Source organism: Pongo abelii, chromosome 4 (assembly GCF_028885655.2).
Source record: "Pongo abelii isolate AG06213 chromosome 4, NHGRI_mPonAbe1-v2.0_pri, whole genome shotgun sequence".
Lineage (NCBI taxonomy): Eukaryota > Metazoa > Chordata > Mammalia > Primates > Hominidae > Pongo > Pongo abelii.
In genome coordinates, this window is record NC_071989.2 from 117,166,023 (window position 1) to 117,190,845 (window position 24,823).

At 36.8% G+C, this 24,823-nt stretch overlaps 1 protein-coding gene across 19 annotated transcripts in view; it reads left to right on the forward strand.

Annotated features, from left to right (window-relative positions):
* Positions 1 to 24,479, forward strand: part of FER (FER tyrosine kinase) — a 450,919-nt gene extending 426,440 nt beyond the window's left edge. For all 19 annotated transcript variants that reach the window (XM_063724214.1, XM_063724217.1, XM_024247225.3 and 16 more), the window contains 3 exons: positions 16,905 to 17,059; positions 22,355 to 22,477; positions 23,575 to 24,479. In XM_063724214.1, the coding sequence (XP_063580284.1) occupies positions 16,905 to 17,059; positions 22,355 to 22,477; positions 23,575 to 23,717 (421 nt within the window). In that variant the 3' untranslated portion in view covers positions 23,718 to 24,479. The remainder of the gene's footprint in view (positions 1 to 16,904; positions 17,060 to 22,354; positions 22,478 to 23,574) is intronic.
* The last annotated feature ends 344 nt before the right edge of the window (positions 24,480 to 24,823 follow it).

The following is a 24,823-nucleotide window of genomic DNA, read 5'->3' on the forward strand; positions in this document are numbered from 1 at the left end:
TGCTTTTCAGATCTATCCATGTTATTGCGTATGTTTATGCTTTTTTATTTCTGAGTATTTCATTGTATGAATATATTAGTTTGTTTTCCAATCTCCAGTTGATAAACAGGTGGGTTATTTCCAGTTTAGGGCCATTATGAAGAAAGCTGCTCTGAATAGTCATATGTAAGTCTTTGTGTCAGTGTGTTATTTTTCTTGAGAAAATATCTAGAAGGTGAGTGGCTGCTGGGTTCTATGGAAAAAATTTACATTTAGCTTTATAAGAAACTACAAAACTGTTTTCCAAAGTGGTTGTTCCACTTTATGTTCTCACCAACAATGTATGACAGCTGCTGTTTCTTCATGTCTTTGTCAACACTTGTTACCGTCAGTCTTGAGTTTTAGTCATTCTGGTGGGTATGTGCAGTGATATCACATTGTGGTTTACATTTTTTTTAATAGAGACAGGATCCCACTGTGTTGCCCAGGCTGGTCTTGAACTCCTGCGCTCGATCCTCCTGCCTCAGCTTCCTAGAGTGCTGGGATTACAGGCATGAGCTACTGCACCCGGCCTAAAAATTTTTGAATAAAATATTAAACATTTTTAAAAAAACATTTCTGCTACTTAGTGTATTCTTTGATCATCTAACATAAATATTATTTGGAATATAAGGAAAACCTTAATAAACTACTCTGGATGTCTGATAGGGTTTTAGACAATAACTTCATGGCAGTTTGATGAGATTTATATGTCTATTCTATAGCTAATAGATTATGAAAACATTCAGAAAATAAAGTGAATTCCTTATTGCACAATGGTTGTTTTGTCTATTGTTGTATTAGTAGTCAGTCACCCAAATACCTAAGCTGCATAAAACCTAAACCAGTTAACTTTTAAAAATAATGTTTGAGATTATAGCTGGAAAGTCCTAGTAGATTGGCTCATTCTTTCTCAGAGACACATTTGCTCCCAGTAAGGTGTTTTCAGAGGCCTTCATCAGTCTTGCTTCAAATAAGCTGAGCAGTGAAGCAGACACAACTTCCCCAAAATGACATCAGTGCCTATTTAATAATTAGACCACATGCTGGCATAGTGTGTTATTCCATAATTGCTGATTGTTTTCACATGGATAGAATTTGATGACCCTGTCTTTCATTAGTGATAGTATTAAGATAGTCCAAGGTGGCCTCCATTTTCATTTACTATTGTTAACTAAGTTGCTCTTTGCTTAGAAGGAGGTCCTCTGGTCCCTGTTTAATACTTGCTTCTAATGCTGCCCACTCCATTTGTGCTGATATTGCTGACATTCCATCTATTACATGTTTTATATATTGCTCCTTTCTGAATCATGTCTATATCTCTATTGAATTGTATTTCTTTTATTCTTGCTCTTACAATGTGTCTTGATTCTTGTTGTTTTCACTATATTTGCTGCATTTGCCATTTAGTAACTAACATATCTTTTTCATGAATTCCACCTTTTAGAAATATGGTTCCTTTTATTCTAATTGATGCCTTTTCCTCAAATTTCATTTCTTGATAGCAATATTGTCACACCTTCTGTTTGGTAGCATATACTTAACAGTCTTGCCTTTTACATCCTAATCCTTATTTTCATGTATGTGAACAAGAGAGCGACTTTGGGATATTTTTACTTTTCACTTCCTCCCTTCCACTTAGCATGTTGACGCCATCTAAAATTTTGTCTCCATTTTTTAAAGAGATGAATCAACAATTATGTAGTCATAATTGTCTCACTTCTTTGCTCCTGTTTTTCCTCCCCCATTTCTTCCCCTTTTGTAGATTCCCTTTTTACATTATAAGGAAGAGATCCTTGAGTAATTCTTTTTTATGTGTCCTATTTGATGATGTATTATTTAACTAGGTCCTGTCAAAGGAACATAAAAGTTCCATGAGGACATGAATTCTTGTCTTTTGTTGTTCCCTGCCTTGCCTAGAACGGTGCCTGGCAAATAGTAAGTGCTACATATATATTTTTTGAATGAATAAATTGTTTATGGAAACAATTATAAATTGTCTATCACATGTTACTACTTTCCGACACCAGGTATACCTACAAGAGGTGACCACTATTGATGGCTCAGGGTCATCATTATCTGTATTGCTCTAAATCGAGTGCCTCTAAATTAGTTTCAATATGCCAGGTTTAAATTTTCCTTCTCTTTGTATCAGACTAAAAGTGGTAGTAGTAGAATTCTCGGTGTATGGCATTTGCTGGCGCCAAAGGTATTCCAAGAAGCAGTTCCTAGAAGATGTTGACAAAAGGTCATCAGATCCAGAGAGGAAGGAAAGGAGACAACATGATTTTCAAAGGGAGGAACTATCCTCAGATGAGGGAAGGGTCACTTTTAGGGAAATAAAGTGCACACCACCCAGGTGGGAGGAGGGAACTGGTGTGTGTGTGTGTGTGTGTGTGTGTGTGTATGTATATATATATACACACACATATATATACACACACACACACACATATATATATATATACACACGCACATATATATCACAGACTCAGTCTTATGTATATATATTGAGCCGAGTTGGGGAAAATCTATGACCATGAGGGAAATCAGGCACTTGCATAGTAGGTGGTAAACATATGTAACATACATCCCATGTTCATTCTATGGTGGCGTTTTAGTATTAAAGTAAGGTGGAACTTGGCTCTTCATGCCCTGTAGTTCACCTTTTTGACATAAAGGCAATTTGCATGCAGCCTTCAGCTGACCGAAACTGGCTGTCTATCAATAAACAGTGTTTATAAAACAGGTCCTCTGTCCAATTGGAGTTATGGCAAGACCACAAGGCAGGGGAAAGGGGTTGTCATCTGGCATCCAGCAGTCTATCAGGGTTGGTTGGGAAAATTTCCAGCTATAGTTGTTTCAGCAATGCTTCTCAGGAGCTGGTTTCTGCTTGATTACAGGAAAACTTATGGCATAACATTGGGACCAACCCCTCATCCTGCTAGCCATGAGATTTTTTTTTTTTTCATTTTCTTATGTTAGCAACAGGGCTTCCATCTTGTCTGTCTGTCTGTTGGGGTATATTTTAACAGAGATATGACTTAATAGCCTGGCAGATGTCAGTGCACCAAAGCTTGGAAGAGGGAAAATTTAGGTTTGTAACTCATAACAAGCCAGTTAAAATGAGTTCAAAGTTGAAGATGAGAGGCCAAGACAGAAGACATTATTACACCAATGAGAAGGCACCTGCAACAGCTTTCTATCAGGTGTGAATGAGAAAAAAGCAAGTAATTAGCTCTGCTCCCTCCCTGAACAGTGATCATTTTTCTTTCATCTCTAACCCCAACTCTGCCCATTCTTACTGTTGAGCTATCATTTGCACTATTAATAAATCTGTTGTCCCAGTTATCTATTGATTCATAAAATACCACCCCAAAGTATTTTGTCTTATAGTATAGTGTCTCAAAATGTAGTGTCTTAACTCACAACTGTTTATTTCTTATTGTTCTGTCAGTTTGGGTCAACAGTTTGTGCTGGGCTCAGCTGAATGGTTTTCCACTGTTCTACCCAGGAATCACTTTTGTAGCTTCAGTCATTGGTAGCCTTACTAGGGCTGGAGAGTATAACATACCCTCACATTTACATGTCTGGGGCCTTTATGCTGGCTGTAGATTGAGTCCCTCTCATTCGACATGGTTTCTCACGGGGGCTTCTTTCCACGGTATCAGGAATGTTCCAGAAAGACAAAAGTTGGAAGCTGCAAGGTCTCTTGTGGCCTACACTCCAGAACTTCATAGAATCACTTCTACCACATTCTGCTAGGTTAGCCTAGATACAAAAGAAGTACAAAATGTTACGGCTTCATTTTTCATACCACATCTGTCTCTGAGAGCCTACCTCTCAGCATTACCTTCAAACTTGAAATTTTCAATATTGCAATTTATGGGTTTGCATAACTATCTCCTATAGAATTGAACTCTTTGAGGGAAGGAATTAGTTTATCTGTATCTGCAGTATATAACAGAGGACTTGCTATGAGTAAGATCTCAATAAATGAATGGTGTGCCAGCTGGTTGATATGTACATACATATACATGAATGAATATCCTGTTTTACATGGCTAAATTCTGTGATTATAAGATTAACAAAAATGGTACTTTGCAAAAACTCCGAAGTAAATTGGAAGTATGTCTTTTCCATTTTAAAATAGTAGGGGTTTTTGTGTATATGTCAGTCAATAACCATGGAATGTAGTGTTCCTAGAACATACAAATTCATCTGCATAATAGAGACTTAGTAATGTTTCCTGATTGATTCAGTTCCCAGATCAAATAACCAGAAATGATCATCTCTTTTCTCCACCATCATTGTCAAATATGTTGGACCTTTTATAGTCCAAGTTACATTTTGTCTTTGGCATGTATTTAAGGTCAGATTCATTACCATTTGTGCCAAAATAACAAGGTCTTAAAAGTGGTTGCAAATGTAGACCCTAATTACTTTGTAACTACAGTTCTTAAACCTTATGTCAGAAATCCTGAGGGCCTTCTGCCAGAATTGGAGTTAACAATGAATGCAACTATATTGCTTGATAGTAAAAATAGCCTACTAGTTCTGCCCCAGTGTAACCTTACCCTATCTGAATGGGAGTGGTCTGAGGGGGAGGTACTTGTGGACTAGGATTGTTGCCTATAGTCTAGACAAGCAGGGTAGCCAAACCTAATGTCCCTTCCAAAGGCAGAAAAGTTTCGGTATGAATGAACAGAAGGAAAAATAGTAGCTGAGGGTAAAGAAATGAACAAGTGAGTTATATGAGAGAAATCCAATATTATATTACCTTAAAAGAGGCTCAGAGCAAGAGATGGCATTGTCTCTTAGCTTAATTATACCAAATGCCTGAAAGAGTGAACCTGTATGTTTTCTGAGACCACTCCTGCTTTGGAAACCTGCAAACCTGAGTGGCCTCACTCTGAGAGACATATTCATACAATATGATGGACTGGACAAATTACAGTATTAATGACTAAAAAATGAATTCTAGTAATGTCCCAGTATCTTTTAAGTCATATATCCTTTGGATGTAACAGATCCCATTAGAAGACTGGGAGTTGACTGTGATATTGTGAAATATATATTTGGTCTTTGTCCCCTTTTCCTGGCATAAATGATGTCTTTTTATATGCTAATGAGTTGACTGACAGCTGGCAACCCCTAGGGAGCTTCAGGATGGGGCCTGGTCACCAGAAAGACCAAGGCATGACTGGAGGGTTGGGACTTTTTTCTCCATCCCCCAATCTCTGGGGAGTGAAGGAGGGCTGAAGGTAAATTGGTCACCAGTGGTTTAATCAGTCATGCTTGTGTATTGAAGCCTCCATAAAAACCCAAAAGAACAGTGTTTCCAGAGCTTCCAGATAGCTAAAGATGAGGGAGGTGCTGGAGGGTGGTGCACCCAGAGAGGGCATGGAATCCCCTTCCCCATACCTCTTCATTTGTATTCCTCAAGAGATTATTTACCATAAACTGGCATGTATAAAAAATATTTTGAATAATATAAAAGGCCTACTGCCTAATAGCACTAAAATGACCATTTGATGTTTCATAGAATTTTAAAATCCTATGTCTTAGTTCTTACATAAGTAATTCACATTGAATTTCACCAAGATCCTATGATACCCACTTGCCTACATTGCTGTACACTGTTGCCGAATGCTGTCACATTTTTCTTCCTGTAATTTGGAAATTGCTATAAATTTGCGAAAATTCTTCCAAACCCTTCAGGCATTATAAATTTTGCATTTATATAAATTATTTTGTCCACCTGGAGTCTCTCAGATGCTTTTATGTAACTGGTCTGCAAGTTAGTAAAAGCAAATTTCATTAAGAGACCAAAAGGACGCTTTTATGTAACTGGTCTGCAAGTTAGTAAAAGCAAATTTCATTAACAGACCAAAGGGACACATGTAATGCAAAGTCAATATTTGCTCAAATAATCCTTCATGAATGCACAATGCAGATTTTTTGTGGATTACATCAAAGAATCACAAAATGAATAACAATCATGGAAGGACATTTGGTGAATATTTTAGGTAAATATTTTTAAAAACCTTTATCTTGTAGAGCTACGAGAAAAGTAGCTATGCATATGAAATCAAGTCTTAATACCATAAAGTCTTATCAAATATAATGCAGAATTAAAATTGAACAAAGATAAAGAAAGCTTTCCTGACTATGGAAAGAAAATTTATAGAGACAGAAAAGAAATTGAATTTCAGATCTTTGTTTCAAGATAAAAATGAATTATTGTAAAATAGACCTGTATTCATAACTTAGACTCTATTTCAGTTTTCTACACTGCAAGCAATCATAGGACTGAAGGGAAATTTATTATAAAGTCACCTGGGATATTACTTCAGAAACATAGAAAGCAACATTAGAAATTGAAATGGGAATAATGAAAATTTCATTTTAAAAGAATGTAAATGGGAGGCAAGGAAAGAACTGTTGAGATACATGAAAAAGTCATTACTTCTTTTGAATTCCTATAAATACTGAAAACTGTTTTCCATTAACAGAATACTGGTGCTACAATAAATATTTTTCCCCTTTGTATGTAGGGACCAAAACTACTCTAAAAATGCTTTTTGTGATGATATGCCAGATGAAGAATTTGCCATTTTCCACCCAGGAGAGTGGCCTAGGCATCAGACATCCCCAAACCAGAGGTAAATGTGCAAGCTGACCATGTAGCTGTGTCTGGTTGGGAGAATTTAGGGGACATAGTCCATTATTGGCATTCTTGGTAAAGTACAAAGTCAGTGGCATCCCTTGTACAAAGAAAATCCTGCAAAGAGTTAACCACTGCAGAACATTCAGTATCTAAATCTAGGTGCATTCCACTATAATTAGGGTGTATTTGTTCATTAGTAGCTGAACATTTTGCAGAATATAAAAATTTAAATGTTCCTGAGGCTCATTATGGCACCTTGTGCATCACAGATTAAACAGTTGCTCTGTATCTTTAAATGCCTTTTATATCTTAATTTAGGTCTTAGTGTGACTATGTATATCACTTCATGAAATTATAAACAATAACAAATGATTATGGAGGAATTGTTACATGCCCTTATAGAAAATAGAACAGAAAAAAATGCATATTTTAGTCCTCCCAATATATTCTTATTTCATAGCCTAAGTACTAAGTCAGGGGCTTTATTTCATTAGTCTTAAATGGGAAAGAAAATAGTTCCCAGGAACAAAATGGCAGAAATCTATCTACTCAGGGATTAAAGAGTGTAACTTTTATCAAGATAAAATGAATAGTATTTCAAAGAAACCAAAAGAACACTAAACACTGTGGAAAACAAAGAACTAGAGCTTTGGAGCAAAACAGATTCCATACTCAGCCACTTACCAGCTATGTGATCTTGGGCAACTTATTTAATCTCTGAGCCTGTTTCTGTATCCATATACAAAGACATCTATGCCTCTGAGTGTGATTGTTAGGATTAGGGATAATAGGTTAAGTTCCTAGCATTGTGCCTGATACATAATAGGTGTCAATCAATGGTTACCAAAATTCTTACAGGGTTGGGAAGTGTGATTTCTTGGTTGTCATCCACAGTTATTCAGCAAAGGCAAGCTAGAGGATACCTGCATTGTTATAGTTGAGCTCCTGGGTAGTGGAACTCTTCTAACTTACCCTCTGAGTGTGACTTGTATTCATTAGCTGCTGACACCCACTGTTGTACTGGCAACATGGAAAGCTCTTTGCCAGGACCATTTACCACCTCTGTGAGGCTAGATTCATCTGGCTAGTTACAGAAAGACAATGCCTTTAACCTGGAGTATACAGAACGTTAGAGTTGAAAGGGTCATATGCTGGCCACCAGCTGGTGCACCACGGACCCCTGGTTCCTCCAGATTATTGCAGGTGTTCCAAGTGTCTATTCAGCATCACCAGATAAGAATAATGTCTGGCATATATCTATCTATATGCACTGTTCTTTTACTGTTGTGATTAGTAGAGTGTAAATTCACTTCAAAACATTGTCGAATTCTTAGTAGCTTTTCATCATGTTGTATGTAGCTTTTCATCATGTTGTATTTTTGCTGTCAGCCATTATAAAACATGACAACAGGGTTGATGTGTGGTGCAAAGGATCATAAAATTGTTCGACATTATTCAGCAGCCCTCATGCTCAGAAAGTCAAGAACTGGTGCTCTCATTTCCAGGGTCCAGGAAAATGTGGAACATATAAGCTTATACAGCTTATTAAAGAAAACACTGGGTGAAAACTCTGCTAATCCCTAGTCCAGAACTTCCAACAATGCAAATGTTTGCATCACTGCTTATGGAAAAAATCTGTGGAAGTATTTATCGTACAGATTAGTATGCATGAAGTTGAGTATTGAAAGAGCATGGGTTATATGAAAGACATTTGAAATGGTATCTGGCACATATAAAGGACTCAATAAATGATAGCCATTATCATGACGGCTATTCAGTAAGGAGTGGTTTTGTCACTTTTTTTCTGTCTGTTGCTCAGGTAACTTATTGCATCCAAGTATAACATTTTAAGTTATGTTATTTGTCACTCAGGCAAGTACTTCTGTTTTCACTTCATAGTCTCAGAATGGGAGTGGGTGGATGTTTTTTAAATCTCTCTTCTAGAAGTCTTTTAGGAGTAGACGCTATTGCCATCAATACTGAGAGTAACTTCTGAGCCAGGTCCTTGTAGTGCATTTTATTGTAGCCTCAGACAGCTAGTGGCCTTTAATTTGATTGCTTAAGACAAAAGCTCAGTTTTGTTATTAAATTACCCAGTAAAATTTGATATGTTTCTGTGAACTGAAGAGATTAAAACATTTACTTAAATGTTTTTAATCTGTACCCCCACCAAGTTCCTCTAGACCAGAATCTTTATTAAGAGGTTTAACAATAGATCAATATTTATTTAAAATTTGTGCCTGGAGATTTGGTATTTCACTTCACAATGTGGCCCACAGGTGATAGGGAGCAGAAATATTGACTGAGAGAGATTTATATCTGACTATACAAATTTAGTACCCATTTCATAAACTATAAACCATCCAGATTAATCACAGTAATTAAATGCAAAGAAAGGTCCACTTGGGTTTTTCGGGTAAATTTAAGACAAGCTTTCTCACTATATGTTTGGTTCCAAGTTATCTCAACATTCATATTTAGTATGAGTTCCCTTTATCTAGGAATATGATTTCTAAGCTAAAGAAAAGAATATGTGGAATCTGCACTTGTAAATGTCCAACAGAATTCTCTTATAGGGAAGTCACCCAAGGAAATGAGATAAAAGATCCAAAAGCAGCAAGCACTTCTCTGTGCTGAGCATGGCCATTTTAAGGAAAGCCAGATGACTTGCAGTATTTTCCATAAGTGATTACAGTCAGCTGTGTCAGGCAACAACCTGGTTGTTTTGTGTTCCAGCCATTAGGCAGCATCCTTATTGAAGGGAATCACCACAGGCCTCTGTTTCTCCAGAGAGAGGAACCTTACTCCAATATAGTAAATGGACTCAATGGTTGAGGCATCCAAGCCACCAGTGGGATATTCCTCTGGTACTGAGATGAAATAACCTGATATAGAATAAATACATCAGGGCTTAGCCCTATACAAATTTTTGTATAAGTTATGTCTGCATTATTGCCCCCACCCAGTGCTCTGTCATACCCTTCAGAACTCACCCAGTGCCCAAACTGACTATTCCTTAAAAGCCTACTTCATGTCTCACCCAGGCCTGCTCTGCTCAACCAGTTTTCCCTTATTTTTTCCCACTGTCAGAACATATCAGCCCTGTCCTCCTAATCCCTTAAGACTGTGATGTCTATTCAATTATCTATTCGAATAATTTATGCTAAAATATGAGTAAGTGGTATAATATGTACCTCCCTCCCCACAAGTAACATATATGCATTTTAACAGTGGCTTTAAGTAAATGAGAAGACTGTATTCTGAGTGTCCTGACAGGTAGCAGGAGAGATCCTTCAAGAATAAGCAGTCATTTGCTCTCACAATAAATATCTGTAGGGCATTGAACCAACCCTGAACAAAAAAGCACAAATTATGCTGTCACTCTACATCAGTTGATAGCTGCATTCAAAGAGGCGGGACTTCTGTTTTCATCTTCCCAGAAGTCTGTGGCACTGGAACAATTCTTCAAAGAGAGAGAACAGACACGCTTCAATAATGGTACTAATTTTCACAGTTTTACAGCTGCAGGCTTCCTTTTGGGGCCTCTTTTAGACATAAGTGCCCCGTTAGTAATGGGCACAGAACTTAGCAGGGAGAGGTATGAAGTGCGGTAAAGGAGGTTGCAAAGGGAAGAGAAGAGGTGAGGAACAGTATGATGAATGGAAAACAGTGAAATCAGCAGTGCACTGAAAATGAGAAATGTAGGGAGATTTCATATTTATGTATTCTGTTCAAAGGAAATAAGGTAGATTCTGAAATGGAAATAAACAACATCTGACACGCAGAAGAAGCTGGCTAGCCATTTATTTTTTGGTCAATCTCTGATCCCATCACTTTTATTTAGCCATCAGCTAAATAGTGGCTATGGTATTGCCTTGTTTTGTTTTTGTTTTTTAAAAAAGGGCTCAACATACCACCTCTATTGCCAAAGACACCCCACCTTGCCCAACCTCAGTTTCCTGGTGTGCTCTAAGAGACAGTTTATGGTTCCACTTCTGTTACTGTGTGCAAAATTTTGCAAGAAACAGGCAGTCCTACTGTCCTTCATCAGGACACTTATATTGTTTCAAAGCAGTTGGTGACATTTGGCTGCTTCATTAGAAAACAGATTTTTATATGTGTATTATATAGGTTATTTGTTTTGTTGGTTTTTAGGGGGCAGGGAGGGAGTTTGAAGTGTCACTTCCTTTCCTAAAGGTCATCCATTTTGGCTCTTATTTAAAATTCAAAAGTTATAGCCATTGGCCATGGGTTAAGTTGTGTGTTGTTTGATTACATTCTGAAAGAGAATTATTAGCTATATTGAGAAGCATTATAGTAGGTGGCTAAAATTACAGACTCTGGAGCTGTGCTGCTGGGATTCAATTTCTGCTTTCCTCCACTTACTGGCTTTGTGACCTTGGGCAAGTTGATTAGCTTCCTGGTCTTCAGTTTTATCATCTATAGGAATGGAGATCATAAGTACGGTAATTTCTGAGTGACTTAACATATAAAAAGTGCTTCAAATAGTACCCAGCATATAGTAAATACTATTTAAGTGTATTTTAGGAGAACTAAACTAAGTGTCTTTTATATTCATGTGAAGAGAAAATTGTCAAATAGTTGAATCTAATTAGAAAGGGAAAAGAGGCAGATTCCCCGATGCATTGTTTCTGAGGCTAAATTCAAGTCTTCCTATGATGAACGTACGGTTTTGTATCTGTGTGTGACTAACATTTATTGACACTGACTACTTTCTGTTTAAGTGGTTTATATATTTAATTCTCACAAAAACCTCATGTTGTAGGTACAATTATCTCCATTTCACAAATGAGAAAACTAAAGCTAAGAGTAAGTAAATTTCCAAACTTCCAAGAGCTAATAAATGATGTAATACTTAAAAGTTGAAGCTTTTACCATATATAAAAATGGATTGAAGACTTAAAATAAGACCTAAACTATAAAACTACTTCAGAAAACATAGGAGAAATGCTTCAGGACATTGGTCTAGGCAAAGGTTTTATGGCTAAGACTTCAAAAGCACAAGCAACTAAAACAAAAATAGACAAATGGGACTATATTAAATTTAAAAGCTTCTGCACAGCAAAGGAAACAATCAGCATAGTGAAGAGACAACCTGTAGAATGGGAGAAAATATTTGCAAACTATTCATCTGACAAGGGACTAAAATCCAGAATATCCAAGAAACTCAAACAGCTCAATACTAATCATTATGGAAATGCAAATCAAAACCACAGTGAGATACCATTTCACCCCAGTTAGAATGGCTATCATCAAAAGACAAATAACGCCAGGTGCGGTGGCTCACGCCTGCAATTCCAACACTTTGGGAGGCCAAGGCAAGAGAATCGCATGAACGTGGGAGATGGAGGTTGCAGTGAGCCGTGATCGTGCCACTGCACTCCAGCCCAGGCGACAGAGCAAGATTCCATCTCCAAAAAAAACACAAACAAACAAATAACAAATGCTGGCAAGGATGCAGAGAAAAGGAAGCTCTTATACACTGTTGGTGAGAATGTAAATTAATATATATATTATGGAAAACAGTGAGGAAGTTTCTTAAAAAAAAAAAAAAAAAAAAACTAAGAGTAGAACATATGATCCAGCATATTTGTCCAAAGGAAAGAAACTCAGTATATCAAAGGGATACCTATGTTTATTAAAGCACTATTCACAATAGCTAAGATAAGGAATCAACCTAAATGTCCATCAACAAAGAAAATGTGGTGTGTATACGTACACGATAGAATACTATTTACCCGTTTAAAAAGAATGAAATCCTGTCATTTGCAGCAACATGGATGAGCCTGGAGTACATTATGTTAAGCAAAGTAAGTCAGGCACAGAAAGATAAATACTGCGTGTTCTCACTCATGTGGGAGCTAAAAAAAATCGAGCTCGTGAAGGAAGAGAGTAGAACTGTAAGGTACAGGAGACTGGGAAGGGTAGAGAGGTGGGGAGGATGGAAAGAGATTGGGTTTGTAGATACCAAAAATATAGCTAGATAGAAAGAGTTCTGGTGTTCTGTAGTAGTGTAGAATGAATAAGGTTAATTTATTCTATATTCTCAAGAAGCCAGAAAGGAAGATTTCAGTGTTCATGACACAAATGATAAATGTTTGAGAATGATACATATGCTAATTACCCTGATTTGATCATTACATATTGTATACACATATCAAAATATCACTGTCCCATAAATATATACAATTATTATATGTTAACTAAGAATAATAGGGGAAAGAAGTAATGGAACCGTATACTCACAGTTGTCAACAAAAAAAGTAAATAAATCTGCCAAGCAGTACACTTGGCCTGTATGGAGGAAATTATTAACATTTTTTGAAGGACATCAAATGATATTAGAATAAATGTCAGAACAAGAAATGTACAATTAAAGTCAGGTTTGTAAACAAATATATACATGTGGTACAAGTTTATATAATAAGAATGTATGTATCTAAATTTATAACAATGAGTCAAATGAAATTGGCAAAGTCTGATGGGAAACGTTTGGTCACATTCTTTTGTGTTTAAATTTTTAAAGAACATGTATCTGTGTATAAGTGATATAAAAATTATTAGAAAATAATGTAATTCATATATTTTTAAAAGTTGGTGCTTTTAACTACTGTAATGTCCCCCAAATATGCTTGCAGCTAACTATATAAATACATTTTGTATAATAATTCTCCCCTTGTTATCAGAATCTAGTAGAGCAAATGAAGTATGCTTCATTTAATCCTCACTCCCTGGGTTGTTGGTTTTATGCCATGTTTCAGCCAGAATCAGGAAACTCCAGGGCCTTAAAGAGGTTTTCTCCTCATAAGTGCTAGTAGTTATTTGTGGCTCAATATTATCCAGACCCAGTGGGAATAGTTTCTATGCCAAAAAAAAAAAAAAAAAAAAAGCAAAAATGTCTCTAACTTTTTTTACGTAACAGCATTGCAAAGGAGAACCCTGGCTCAGCCTTATGGTGATTCCTGGCTTACTGTACGATTTGCTGTAAGAGTGAACATAGCCACAGAACAAGACGTGCACCATTGTGCTTTCTAGACAGTGAAGAAAATTTACTCATCTCCATTGCCTGCTGGCCTTGGCGTTCCTGTAACTGCTCTCTGTTCTTATTTAATCCTTAATTAACCTGTCTCATATTATGTATGATTTGTAAGGTACACACTCAGAAGTTTGAATCTTCAAATAAGATTACTCGGCAGACATAAATGGAACATTTCCATCTCCTTTTGGCAGTGAGCAGCATTTGCTGTTATATCCCTCTGCATGTGGTGAGATATAGCTATCTCTGATACCTCAGGTGAATGACAACACCAGCCTATTATGAGATTTCTCACCTCTGAATTCATATAGGATTTGCAGTCTGTAACACACAGGTTCACACTGATTGTTCTCTAGCAGTTTTATGTGTGAAGAGGCTGGGAGTACTAGTGTGTCTGCCAAAGTGTGACTCAGGACTGGGCAACAGTAGGCTTAATAAAGAAGAGAATAGAGAGAAAAGGAGGAAGAAAGGTGTATGATTACCTTATCTCCCAAATTAGATTGTTGGCTTCTTAGCCCAGACACCATATCCTTTTTTCTGTCTCCTTTAATACTTATTAGAATATTTGCAAACTGAGTATGCAGTGCATGCTTATGGCCTAAAGGCCTAAGGTTTTATTTAATGCATAGATTATCTCAAAAAGATCCCATTTCCACTCACTTGAACTTAATGCAGCCCAAAGGAAGTAGCATTTTCTGTAAATGTTATTGAAATTTTATTTACACTGAATTGAGATATCTCTAAATTAGTTTTAGATTGGCCTCTCATAGAAATGTAATCCTCATTTCAGAGGACAAATCTCTAAACTGGTGATGCAATGAAGATAGTTATGACAACAGAAGTGTATGTAGCTATAAAACATAGTACTTTCTTCAGAGTAATATCTAACAATGAAATCCTATACACGACTAAAGTGTTGCAGTGACTAAAAACTCATTCTGACCAAGGATGATGGCATTTGGCCCACTGACTAGAGTTAGGAGGTGCATACTACATTGCCATTGTACCTCTGCCAAAAAAATTAGTTGACTATACATATGTGGGTCTGTTTCTAGATCCTCTCTGTTCTATTCAATTGAGCTATAAACATTTCTACCAATGCTAAACTGTATTGAGAACTGTAGCTTTCTAGTGGGATTTGAAATCAGGTTAGGTAAGTCCTACAACTTTGTACACCTTTCTTAAAATTACTTTATTGTAGAACCCCTCATTTCCATATACATTTTAGACTCCATTTATCTAGTTCTACGACACATCAGCCAGAAATTTTGGTTGTGAGTGCATTAAATCTATACATTAATTTGGGAAGAATTGCCATATTAATATTCACATATTTATGATTTTTTTCAGTCAAGTTTTGTAGTTTGAAGTATAAAGGACTTGTCTTTTGTTAGATTTATTTTTAGGTATTTGCTTTATTGGTACTACTGTAAATGGAATTTATTTTCCAATTGTTTGCTGCTTACAAGAATACTTTGTGTATTTTTGCAACCTTGTAAATCATTAATTCTAGTTATTGTTATAAACATTCCCAAAGATTTTCTATGTAAAAAACATCAGATTTTCAAATTGAAAAAGACATAAGAGAAAACACAAAATTGAGAGGCAGATATCAGAAAAGAAGTAAAATTGTTTCCAAGAGATCCCTTTGACTAGAAGTGGTGAAAACAGGTATCCTTGCTTTGACCTCAATAGAAAACAATTTAGCCTTTCACCATTTAAGTGTGTAATGTTCGGGATTTAATTTTTTGTATATGCCCTTTGTCACGTTAAATAAATTCCTTAATATTTCTAGATTGAGTTTTACCAGTGGGTTTGAATTTTTGTCCAATGCTTTTTCTGCATCAGTTGGAATGATCAAGTTTTTCCCTCCTATACTCTGTTACTCTAGTGAATAACATCAATTACTTTTAAAATGTTAAACCAACATTGTGTTACTAGGACAAGCTCCACTTGGTTATATGTTATTTTTATATATGACTATATCTGTAAGTTCCACATCTGTGGATTCAACCATCCAGAGATTTTTTTTTTTTTAATGGATGGTTGTGTCTGTACTAAATGTACAAACTTCCTTGGCATCATTCCCTAAATACAACAACTATTACATAGCATTTACAATGTATTATGTATTATAAGTAATCTAGAGATGATTTAAAGTATACAGGAGCATGTGCATATGCAAATCTACACCATTTTATATCAGGAATTTGAGCATCTTTGGATTTTGGTATCTGAGGGGGGTCCTGGAACCAATCATGGATCCCAAGGGATGGCTGTATATGAATTTGGTTATTGAATGTCCTCCCCACCAGAAATACTTTGGAAGATTAGAGTGGTCAGGAAAGAACTCTCTGAAGAGAGAGCGTTTGGGCTAAGAATGAATGAAGAGGAGCCAGGTATGCAAAACTGGAAGAACACTGGAGGCAAAGGGGAACAGCTAAGTGCAAAGGGTATACAGTGCAAACAAGCTTGCCTTATTTAGGGAACTCGTCCTGCATTTGGGGACAAAAAGAAGCCCAGTGAGGCTGGGATATAGTAAATGATAGGGAGACTGGACAAGATGAGGGGGGCGAGAGAGAGACGGGGCCAGATGCAGCAGAAAAAGAGTTGCCAACCTCTCTGGTACCTCAGCCACTTTCCAACCTTTGGGAAGCCCTAAGAATTGTCTGTCAGAGTCTACTCAGTATCTACTAGGCACATGCAGCTATTTAAATGTAACTAAAAGTATATAAAATGAAAAATTCAGTTTCTTGGTCACACTAGCCACATTGCAGGTGTCCAGTAGCACATGTGGCAGATGGCTACTTTATTGGACAATGCTGCTCTAGGAAAGCCAAAGGAAAAATAATGCCAAGTTTGCTTAGCCTCTCCTCTGTAATTTTCTCTTTTAAAGCTAGAATTGGTGTTTTTCTATTTAAATGGAAATATATGTGGTACCTAGAAAACTAGCATGTGGCCTATTCCATATGCATATGTTCTCATGGATGTTTTTTACCTATGACAGAAAAGATGAGGACTGGTAAATCACAAGCATTCTTAACCTCATTATAAATAAATACATGGCAAATGTAAAAATGCAAAATGTGGAAATCATAAATGTGAAAGTGGCTTTCAATTTGTTTTAATAGGCGTTTTCTATGTCTTATTGTAACCTAGGGACCTTGCTGCAAGAAACTGCCTGGTAGGTGAAAATAATGTTCTGAAAATCAGTGACTTTGGAATGTCTCGTCAAGAGGATGGTGGAGTGTATTCATCTTCTGGCTTAAAGCAGATTCCCATTAAATGGACAGCACCGGAAGCTCTTAATTATGGTGAGAATAGACCACTTTTTTTTTTTTTTTTGGTGGTAAAAATGAACGGCATCAGCACAGAACATTCACAAGCAATATTTACAGGGGGAGCACAGAGTGCAAGTTACAGTGATTTGAGGATCAACACAAATAAGTGAATTTCATACCTTTTAATTTGTTGAAATTATTGATCAGATTTCTATATGTAACATTGCTATATTATAAAGGTAGATATAAGTACTTTTAAATATGACTATATATCTGAGAAAGAGATTTTATACCAAAAAAATGACTTTGTAGTAGATTATACACAGGGTAAGTGTTGCTGTGGCTCTGGACCATTTCTTTCAAATGTCTTATAATTGGTCCAATAACCTCCTCTAATGTTAGGTTCCTAAAATATTAAGTAATCAGTTCTTTAGTTTCTCACTCTGAAATCGACATGGTTTCTTAGCATCTCAGTCTGTGGAATTGATATAAATCTTGACCAAAGAAGGAGATGGGAATTACATTTTAAAACAGCAGGGATTTTTTTCACTTGAATTTTTATGTGTCATTGTAACTGGAAATAAATATAACTTGCATTATCTGTGGTTGGGATGAAATGGGCCATAACAAGATAAATGACAACTCAAGAATTTAAGAGAAAAAAAAAGTGTGCTATAAGTGAAATTAGAAATTACATTTTCATTAAGGGAAGCAGCATATGAGCCATGGATTGGTGAGTGGTGGTATGTTTTGAATAAAAATGTAAAATGATTCTTTGTTGATTTAAAATGAAAAATTACCTCATTATGGAAACTAATTTGTAAAGCATTTATAAATGCCTTAATTTAATTCCTAAGTTAGAGAAAGCTTTTTTAAAAAATTGAGGTGAAATTCACATACCATAAAATTAATTACTTTAAAGTGAACAATCATTGGCATTTACTACAATTCACAATGTTGTATAACCAGTACCTCTAGTTTCAAAATATTTTCATCATTCCAAAATAAAACCCTGTCCCCAGTAAGCATCCTCCTCCCATTCTTCCATCCCGTCGCTCCCTAGTAGCCACCAATCTGCCTTTTATTTCTGTGGATTTACCTATGCTGGGAATTTCATACAAATGGAATTATACGGTATGTGTATCTTGTGTCTGGCTTATTTTACTTAGCATAAGATTTTTGAGGTTCATCCATGTTGTATGATGTATCAGTACTTCATTCCTTTTTAGGACTGAATAATCCATTGTATGGATATACAACCATTTATTTATCCATTTTTGTATATTTGGGCAGTTTTCAGTTATTCTGGGTATATACTAGAAGTCATATGGTAATTTTATGTTTAACTTTTTGAGGAACCACCAAATGTTTTCCAGATAAAGCTTTTCAATGTAATTGGTTTAGAAGTTGATTGATTGGGGCTGACCCAGCTACCACAGATACTAACCCTCACCCTTAGTTTGTCGTCTTTCAGCGTGTCAGCAAGAGAGGTTCTTATGAGCTTTCTAGTGATTGCAAGCCAGTTCCACTATTCCTTAGAATCTAGAGAAAAATGGCAGAGCTGCTGTTTGCCATAGTGATTCCTCTCTGGGGTGATTGATTGTTGTTATTAACTCTAGGGTCAGATTATATTACTAAGGGGAATGATCACAGGTTAAAAGATAGATTATAATACTCATATTACACAAAGGTTTTTGTTAGATGACAAAACATTTTCAAGCACTAAGGAAGCTGTAACTGGGCTTGGGAGTCCTTAAAGTCTTAACAGTAAAATCCAACTCTAGAATTTGCTCTTAACTCTATTTGCCAGATTCTCTGTGTTATATAGCCTTTAAAAGTCCTCTTACTCTTAAACAGTTTTGCCAAGTAAAATTCTGCCTCTTGATCACAGTGTATTTTTTGAATTTCAAGCTGACTAAAGGGTTGTATTTACAAATTAAAGTTTCATTTCTGGATGTATCTAACAGCCAGACCCAAAGCATTTTAAGTAATAAGGACAAGTCTAAAGATTTTTTTTAATTGAGACAGGGTCTTACTTTGTCACCTGGGCAGGAGTGCGGCGGCATAATCATGGCTCACTGCAGCCTCACCCTCCAGGGCTCAAGCAGTCCTCCCACCTCATCCTCCGGAGTAGCTGGGACTGCAGACGTGAGCCATTGCGCCCAGTCTCTGAAGATCCTTGATCTACAGTGAGGGACTTTTTTAGTAGACTTTGGTAAATTTTATAAAATGTAGAACAATTTAGATGACAAGGAAGGAGAGATTTTGATATAGGAGACGTTTATAGTATTTAATACCCAGTCCAATGAGAGAGTTCCTGAAAGACTCTACAAGCCTTCTCTTAGCAACCCAGAGAAGTTTAGTTCCCACAGACTAAAATTACTGAAGATTGACTCTAAATCCTAGCGGGTTTTTTTTTTTTTTTTTTTTTGAGATGGAGTTTTGCTCTGTTGCCCAGGCTGGAGCGCAACAGCGTGATCTAGGCTCACGGCAACCTTTGCCTCCTGGGTTCAAGCAATTCTCCTGTCTCAGCCTCCCCAGTAGCTGGGACTACAGGTGCCCACCACCACACCCAGCTAATTTTTGTACTTTTAGTAGAGACAGGGTTTTACCATATTGGTCAGGCTGGTCTCGAACTCCTGACCTCAGGTGATCCACCCGCCTTGGCCTTCCAAGGTGCTGGGATTACAGGCGTGAGCTACCATGCCTAATCCAATACTTCTTTCATATATGAAAGTAGTATATACTCTTTCTTCACTCTTGTCTCAGAATAGGTGAAACACTCAAATCTCCCATGTAGTACGGGGTCGGAGTGGGTGAAAGGAACCTCTCTGAAACTGTCTTAGGGCCACAGAGCCATGATCATGCCACTACACTCCAGCCTGGGCAACAGAGCGAGACCCTGTCTCAAGAAAAGCAGGGGGTGGGGTACAGAATTAAACCTGTTGTCACTGCTTTATCATAAGTGTTGTTTTTGTATATTTGGCTTTAAAAAAAAAAAAAGTCAAGCAATACTACAGGGCCTTCCCAGCCCTATTGCTAGCCAGATCATTCTCCTTCCTAAATGAAAATACTCTTGATACAGTCTCATACTCTTCTCATAAATGGCTGAGAAATCTTTCTTTTTGTATATGTCTCTCTCATATACTTTTTAAAATAAATACAAAATGGTAGAATACTCAAAGCCTGTTTGGCAGATATTGCTACTATCCTTAGTCACAGCTGTCACCAAAGGTAATGTTTTTATAAGGGGAAAATAGAATACTGATCTCCAACTAAGAAGTCATAAATCATCTATTTATCATCAATTATTGAACAGAAATTTTCCTTTTGTCACCTGGGTATTTGGGGCTGATATATCCTCTAATTAGTTATATTAGCATGATGTAACTAAGTACTGTGAAATGGGAGGGAGGCAGAATTTTTAGTGAGCAGGTTTCCCAACCAGTTACGCCATTAGCTGCGTGACCCTGGCAAGCCATCTACTACTCTACATAATTTCCTAATTTGTAAGATAAGAACGATAGGACCTTTTCCCTATAGAGTATTGTGAAGATCAAATGAGACATAGAAAAGTAGCAAAATGCTATACAACTGTAAGTTACTCTTGGTCTGTTAAAATTACCCAACAAAAGCAGGTTCAAAGATCCAGGTTTAAGAGCTAGGTTATAAGCTTTTACTTCTGGAGTATGATCTTGGTTTATATGTAATATGTCTTTATTGATCTCTGCCCAGATATTATCTTACAAAATAAGATATGAGTCTGTATAACCTACATTTTCTTAAAGAATTAGTCTTAACTTGTAGCCATAGAATGACTTTCATGAAAAGTATTAAATTATTGAATGCCAAGCATGAAACGAGTTGATAGGCAGACAAGAAAATTAATCTTCCACCCAAGAATGTCCATAATTACTATCTACTAAGAAGGACGCTAATTCACACAGCTGGAGATGATAATCAGTTAGTACAACCCCACTCTGATGTCAGAGCAGTTATTATAGCAGGGATACTCTGGTTTTCACTAAGTACTTTTAAAGTAACATGACAGTTTTGGAGGAGGAGCATTTATAAATCCCGCAGTGGCAGAGTTAAGACAGGAAACCACATGAGGATAGAAAATGAAATAACTTAAGAAATCTTTAACACCACTGTAAGTGGAGTTTAGTTATGATAGTATATGTAAAAGTAAAAAATACAAATATGTTGAGAACATCTTGGAAACTCTTAGCTTCTTGGAGAGGCTGGAGATTGGAAAAGACTGATCTGTTCCCCCTCCTTTATTCCATGTCCATCTCCAGAAGATACCTTGTGCTGGTTTGTATCTTTGTGCTTCTCTAGGAGACTATCAAAAAAATTCTAAGAGCTTAGCTCATGTAGCTCAGTGAAACAGGTGCACCTAGGTATTTCAACAAAACAAGGTACCATGTAATTTAAAGATGGTTTTGTTAGCCAGCTATGTTAACTTCCACTGTTTAAAACACACATAAATATTTTTCGTAAATGAAACTATCAGTAGAGAAAATGAGACCTTTAAGCATGTAAGAACATCTGTAAACAGCAATAAGTGAAAAAATGAAGAAACTTTCCTAATTGCTTTAAGTTTGTTTGTAATTTTAATGGAAAGAAAACGAAGCAGGCATAAGACAAAATTGCAGGAATCTAACTTGGTTAATCTCCTAGGATTGATAACGTAAAAACGTATATCTTTTTTATATAAACCATCTATCTCATTCAGATACCACAGAGAAAATAAGCTTGCACACTGGCTGAATATTTATTCTTGGGGGGAGGGAGAGTGATTTGGAGGCTAGTTTGATTAAACTAGCAGCCTGAAGAATATTTATTTAATTGGTAATATTACTAGACCTGGAATGTAAAACCAGTAAAGAGAATAAGAAGACTGCATGTCGAACTCATTTGGTAAGTTTAAATACAGTCATGTATCGCTTAATGACAGGGATACACTCTGAGAAATGCATCATTAGGCAGTTTCGTCATTCTATGATCATAGGGTATACTTACAGAAACCTAGTACACATCTAGGCTACAAACCTATATAAGGTCATTTTAACACAATGGTAAGTTTTTGTGTATCTAGACATAGAAAAGGTAACGTGTTATACTATGGCATTACCATGGCTACCACATCACTAGGCAATAGGAATTTTTTAGCTCCATTATAATGGGACCACTGTCATATATGTGCTCCATCATTGACCAAACATCATTATGTGGTACATGACTGACACAGACATACATAACCAGGAAGGGTCACCTACTTGTCTACTGTGCCTCACGTGGTTATGGTTGTTGTTCCCCTTCCAGGGAGATACAGTTCAGAGAGTGATGTGTGGAGCTTTGGCATCCTTCTCTGGGAGACCTTCAGCTTAGGGGTTTGTCCATACCCTGGAATGACAAATCAACAAGCAAGAGAGCAAGTAGAAAGAGGTGAGACAAATACATTCATTATTATTGTTCATGTCCAGCCCCAGGGGTAGACAGTGCTTATAGTGTGTCTGCTTGAGGAGAGATGTGTTAAATACTGTTTGGTTGTGTTATGAGACCATCTCTGGGGTTCAGAAGCAGATTTATCTAACATCTCTGCTCTTTACTTACATATCCAAACACTTTAAAGGATTCCAATGCTAGAGAGAGGTATATAGGCTTTTCTTCCACCCTTTCCCTGTCGGGCATGACAGCTGCAGGATTGTGCTGTTTACTGTTGTTAAGAGAAATAGGGTGGTGTTTCTCAAACTCTTGTATTCTATGCCAGATAAACCTCCTTTTAAATAATATTCCAAATTGAAATGTAGTTAGTCTTCAGGAAGTTTTTGAGAATGTGACAACATTGTAGCACTTCTGAAGAAACCCTTTGGGGTTCCTAGACCATAGATGGGAATAACTAAGTAATGGTGACACGCTTGCATGCACTTGTGTAGTGTACAGTCTCAACAAAAAGAAAGCTCATGATAAAATACTGTGCCGAAATGTCTGGGACCTAGTGAGGGGCATGGTTGTAGAAGTGGATGAAGATGCCTTTCTAACTTCCTTTCTACCTTCTACCTTTACACACTACCCAATGCACTGCTGAAACACTGCCAACCAACCAACAGACTGTAAAAGAATATGACTCATATTCATTTTTATTTCCCTGTTGAATTCACATTTATAAAATCCTCATCTTCTCTTCATCTTGAGAAACATAGGTTGTAGAGATGATTTTTTGAAACTGTTCACAGGCTCTAATTCTGAAAGTGAATACTTAGAGCAACTAAAATATGCATTTGTATGTATCTTACATCAGACTTTCTGAGAAATGAACAAATAAAAACTGTTCTTTGAATTAGAAGTCTATGACTCTGTAATATTGAATTCTGCATCACCTGTAGAAAATAAAAACTCAGCCTCCCCAGAAATGGATGTTTTGTTTCCTTATAACTACAACATAAGGTACTAAAAGTTAATAACTGCATAATGCCCTGTGTGAACATTTTTTGTCTTACCTCCATTCTAAATTCTCTGTTCTCCTTCTCTTGGGTCTTCAGGATACCGGATGTCAGCTCCCCAGCACTGTCCAGAGGATATTTCCAAAATCATGATGAAGTGTTGGGATTATAAACCTGAAAATCGCCCTAAGTTCAGTGAACTTCAGAAAGAGCTCACTATCATCAAGAGAAAACTCACATAGTGACAGGATGGCGCCAAACTCAGCCTTCAGGACTCCGTCCTCCAGCAGAGTAACATTATTGTTCTCATTAACAATGAATTTATACCACATTACCTTTGACAGTCTTCTACCATTATTTTTTTATTAACTGGGTGTTCTAAAAGTACGTTCCACTTGTAAAAAGTCAAAGGCAAATTTGTTAAAGAAATAGGCAGTCCTACCAAGGGCGTTCTTAGCTAACCATAGCAATCCTACCATTTCAGGCCATGGCAGATAGAAAAGCACAGGCTTCTCAGCGTGTGAAGGATAAAAGCGCTATCCTTTCCACACCTTGTTTCTACTTCCGGCACAGTTTGTGGGCTGCCATCCTATGCCACAGACCCTACTCAGTCGGTGCTATAAACAGCATTGGTAATGCCATGTTTGCAGGACATGTTCCAACCACAGCTGGCTTTCTCCTCTGCCAAAACAAGATTATATTTGTAAACAGAATTTTATATTGGGAATTATTTGGACCTCCTGAGGTTTTTCTTTTCTTTCTTGCCAGGTATAAGCCCAATGTAAGAATCATCATGCTCCTACATTATTTGTAAGGTTGTCATTTTCCTCCTCCTTTGTCTGGGCATCAGAAAACAATGCACGTAGGCGTGAGCCAACAGTGCCCAGCCCCCTCCCTCCTTTGGGAGGCCGAGGCAGGCGGATCACCTGAGGTCAGGAGTTCCAGAACAGCCTGGCTTACATGGTGAAACCCTGTCTCTACTAAAAAAAAAAAAAAAAAAACAACGCATGAAACATCGTCAAAGTTAGAGTTGAGGCAGTTACTTTTCAAGGATGTTATAGAGAGCTGTGAAGCAAGAAACATATTTGAACAGGAGAGTGGGTTGGAGAAAAGAGCAGCTAAAGAATGATTATCACAGTAAAGAAGAAAGTGAAAATATAAAACCACCTTATCAGAGTTATGCCTTTATAAACACACATTCACATATTCTATTCTAAAAACACATAATACATATTCTATTTTATGGTCTAAATTTACCAAAAAGTCCTAAGAAAAGTTTCAGGAGTTCATAGAGTCCTCGTAATGGCAACAAAAATTTTGAGAGAAATCAGTTGCAAAGCACAAATCC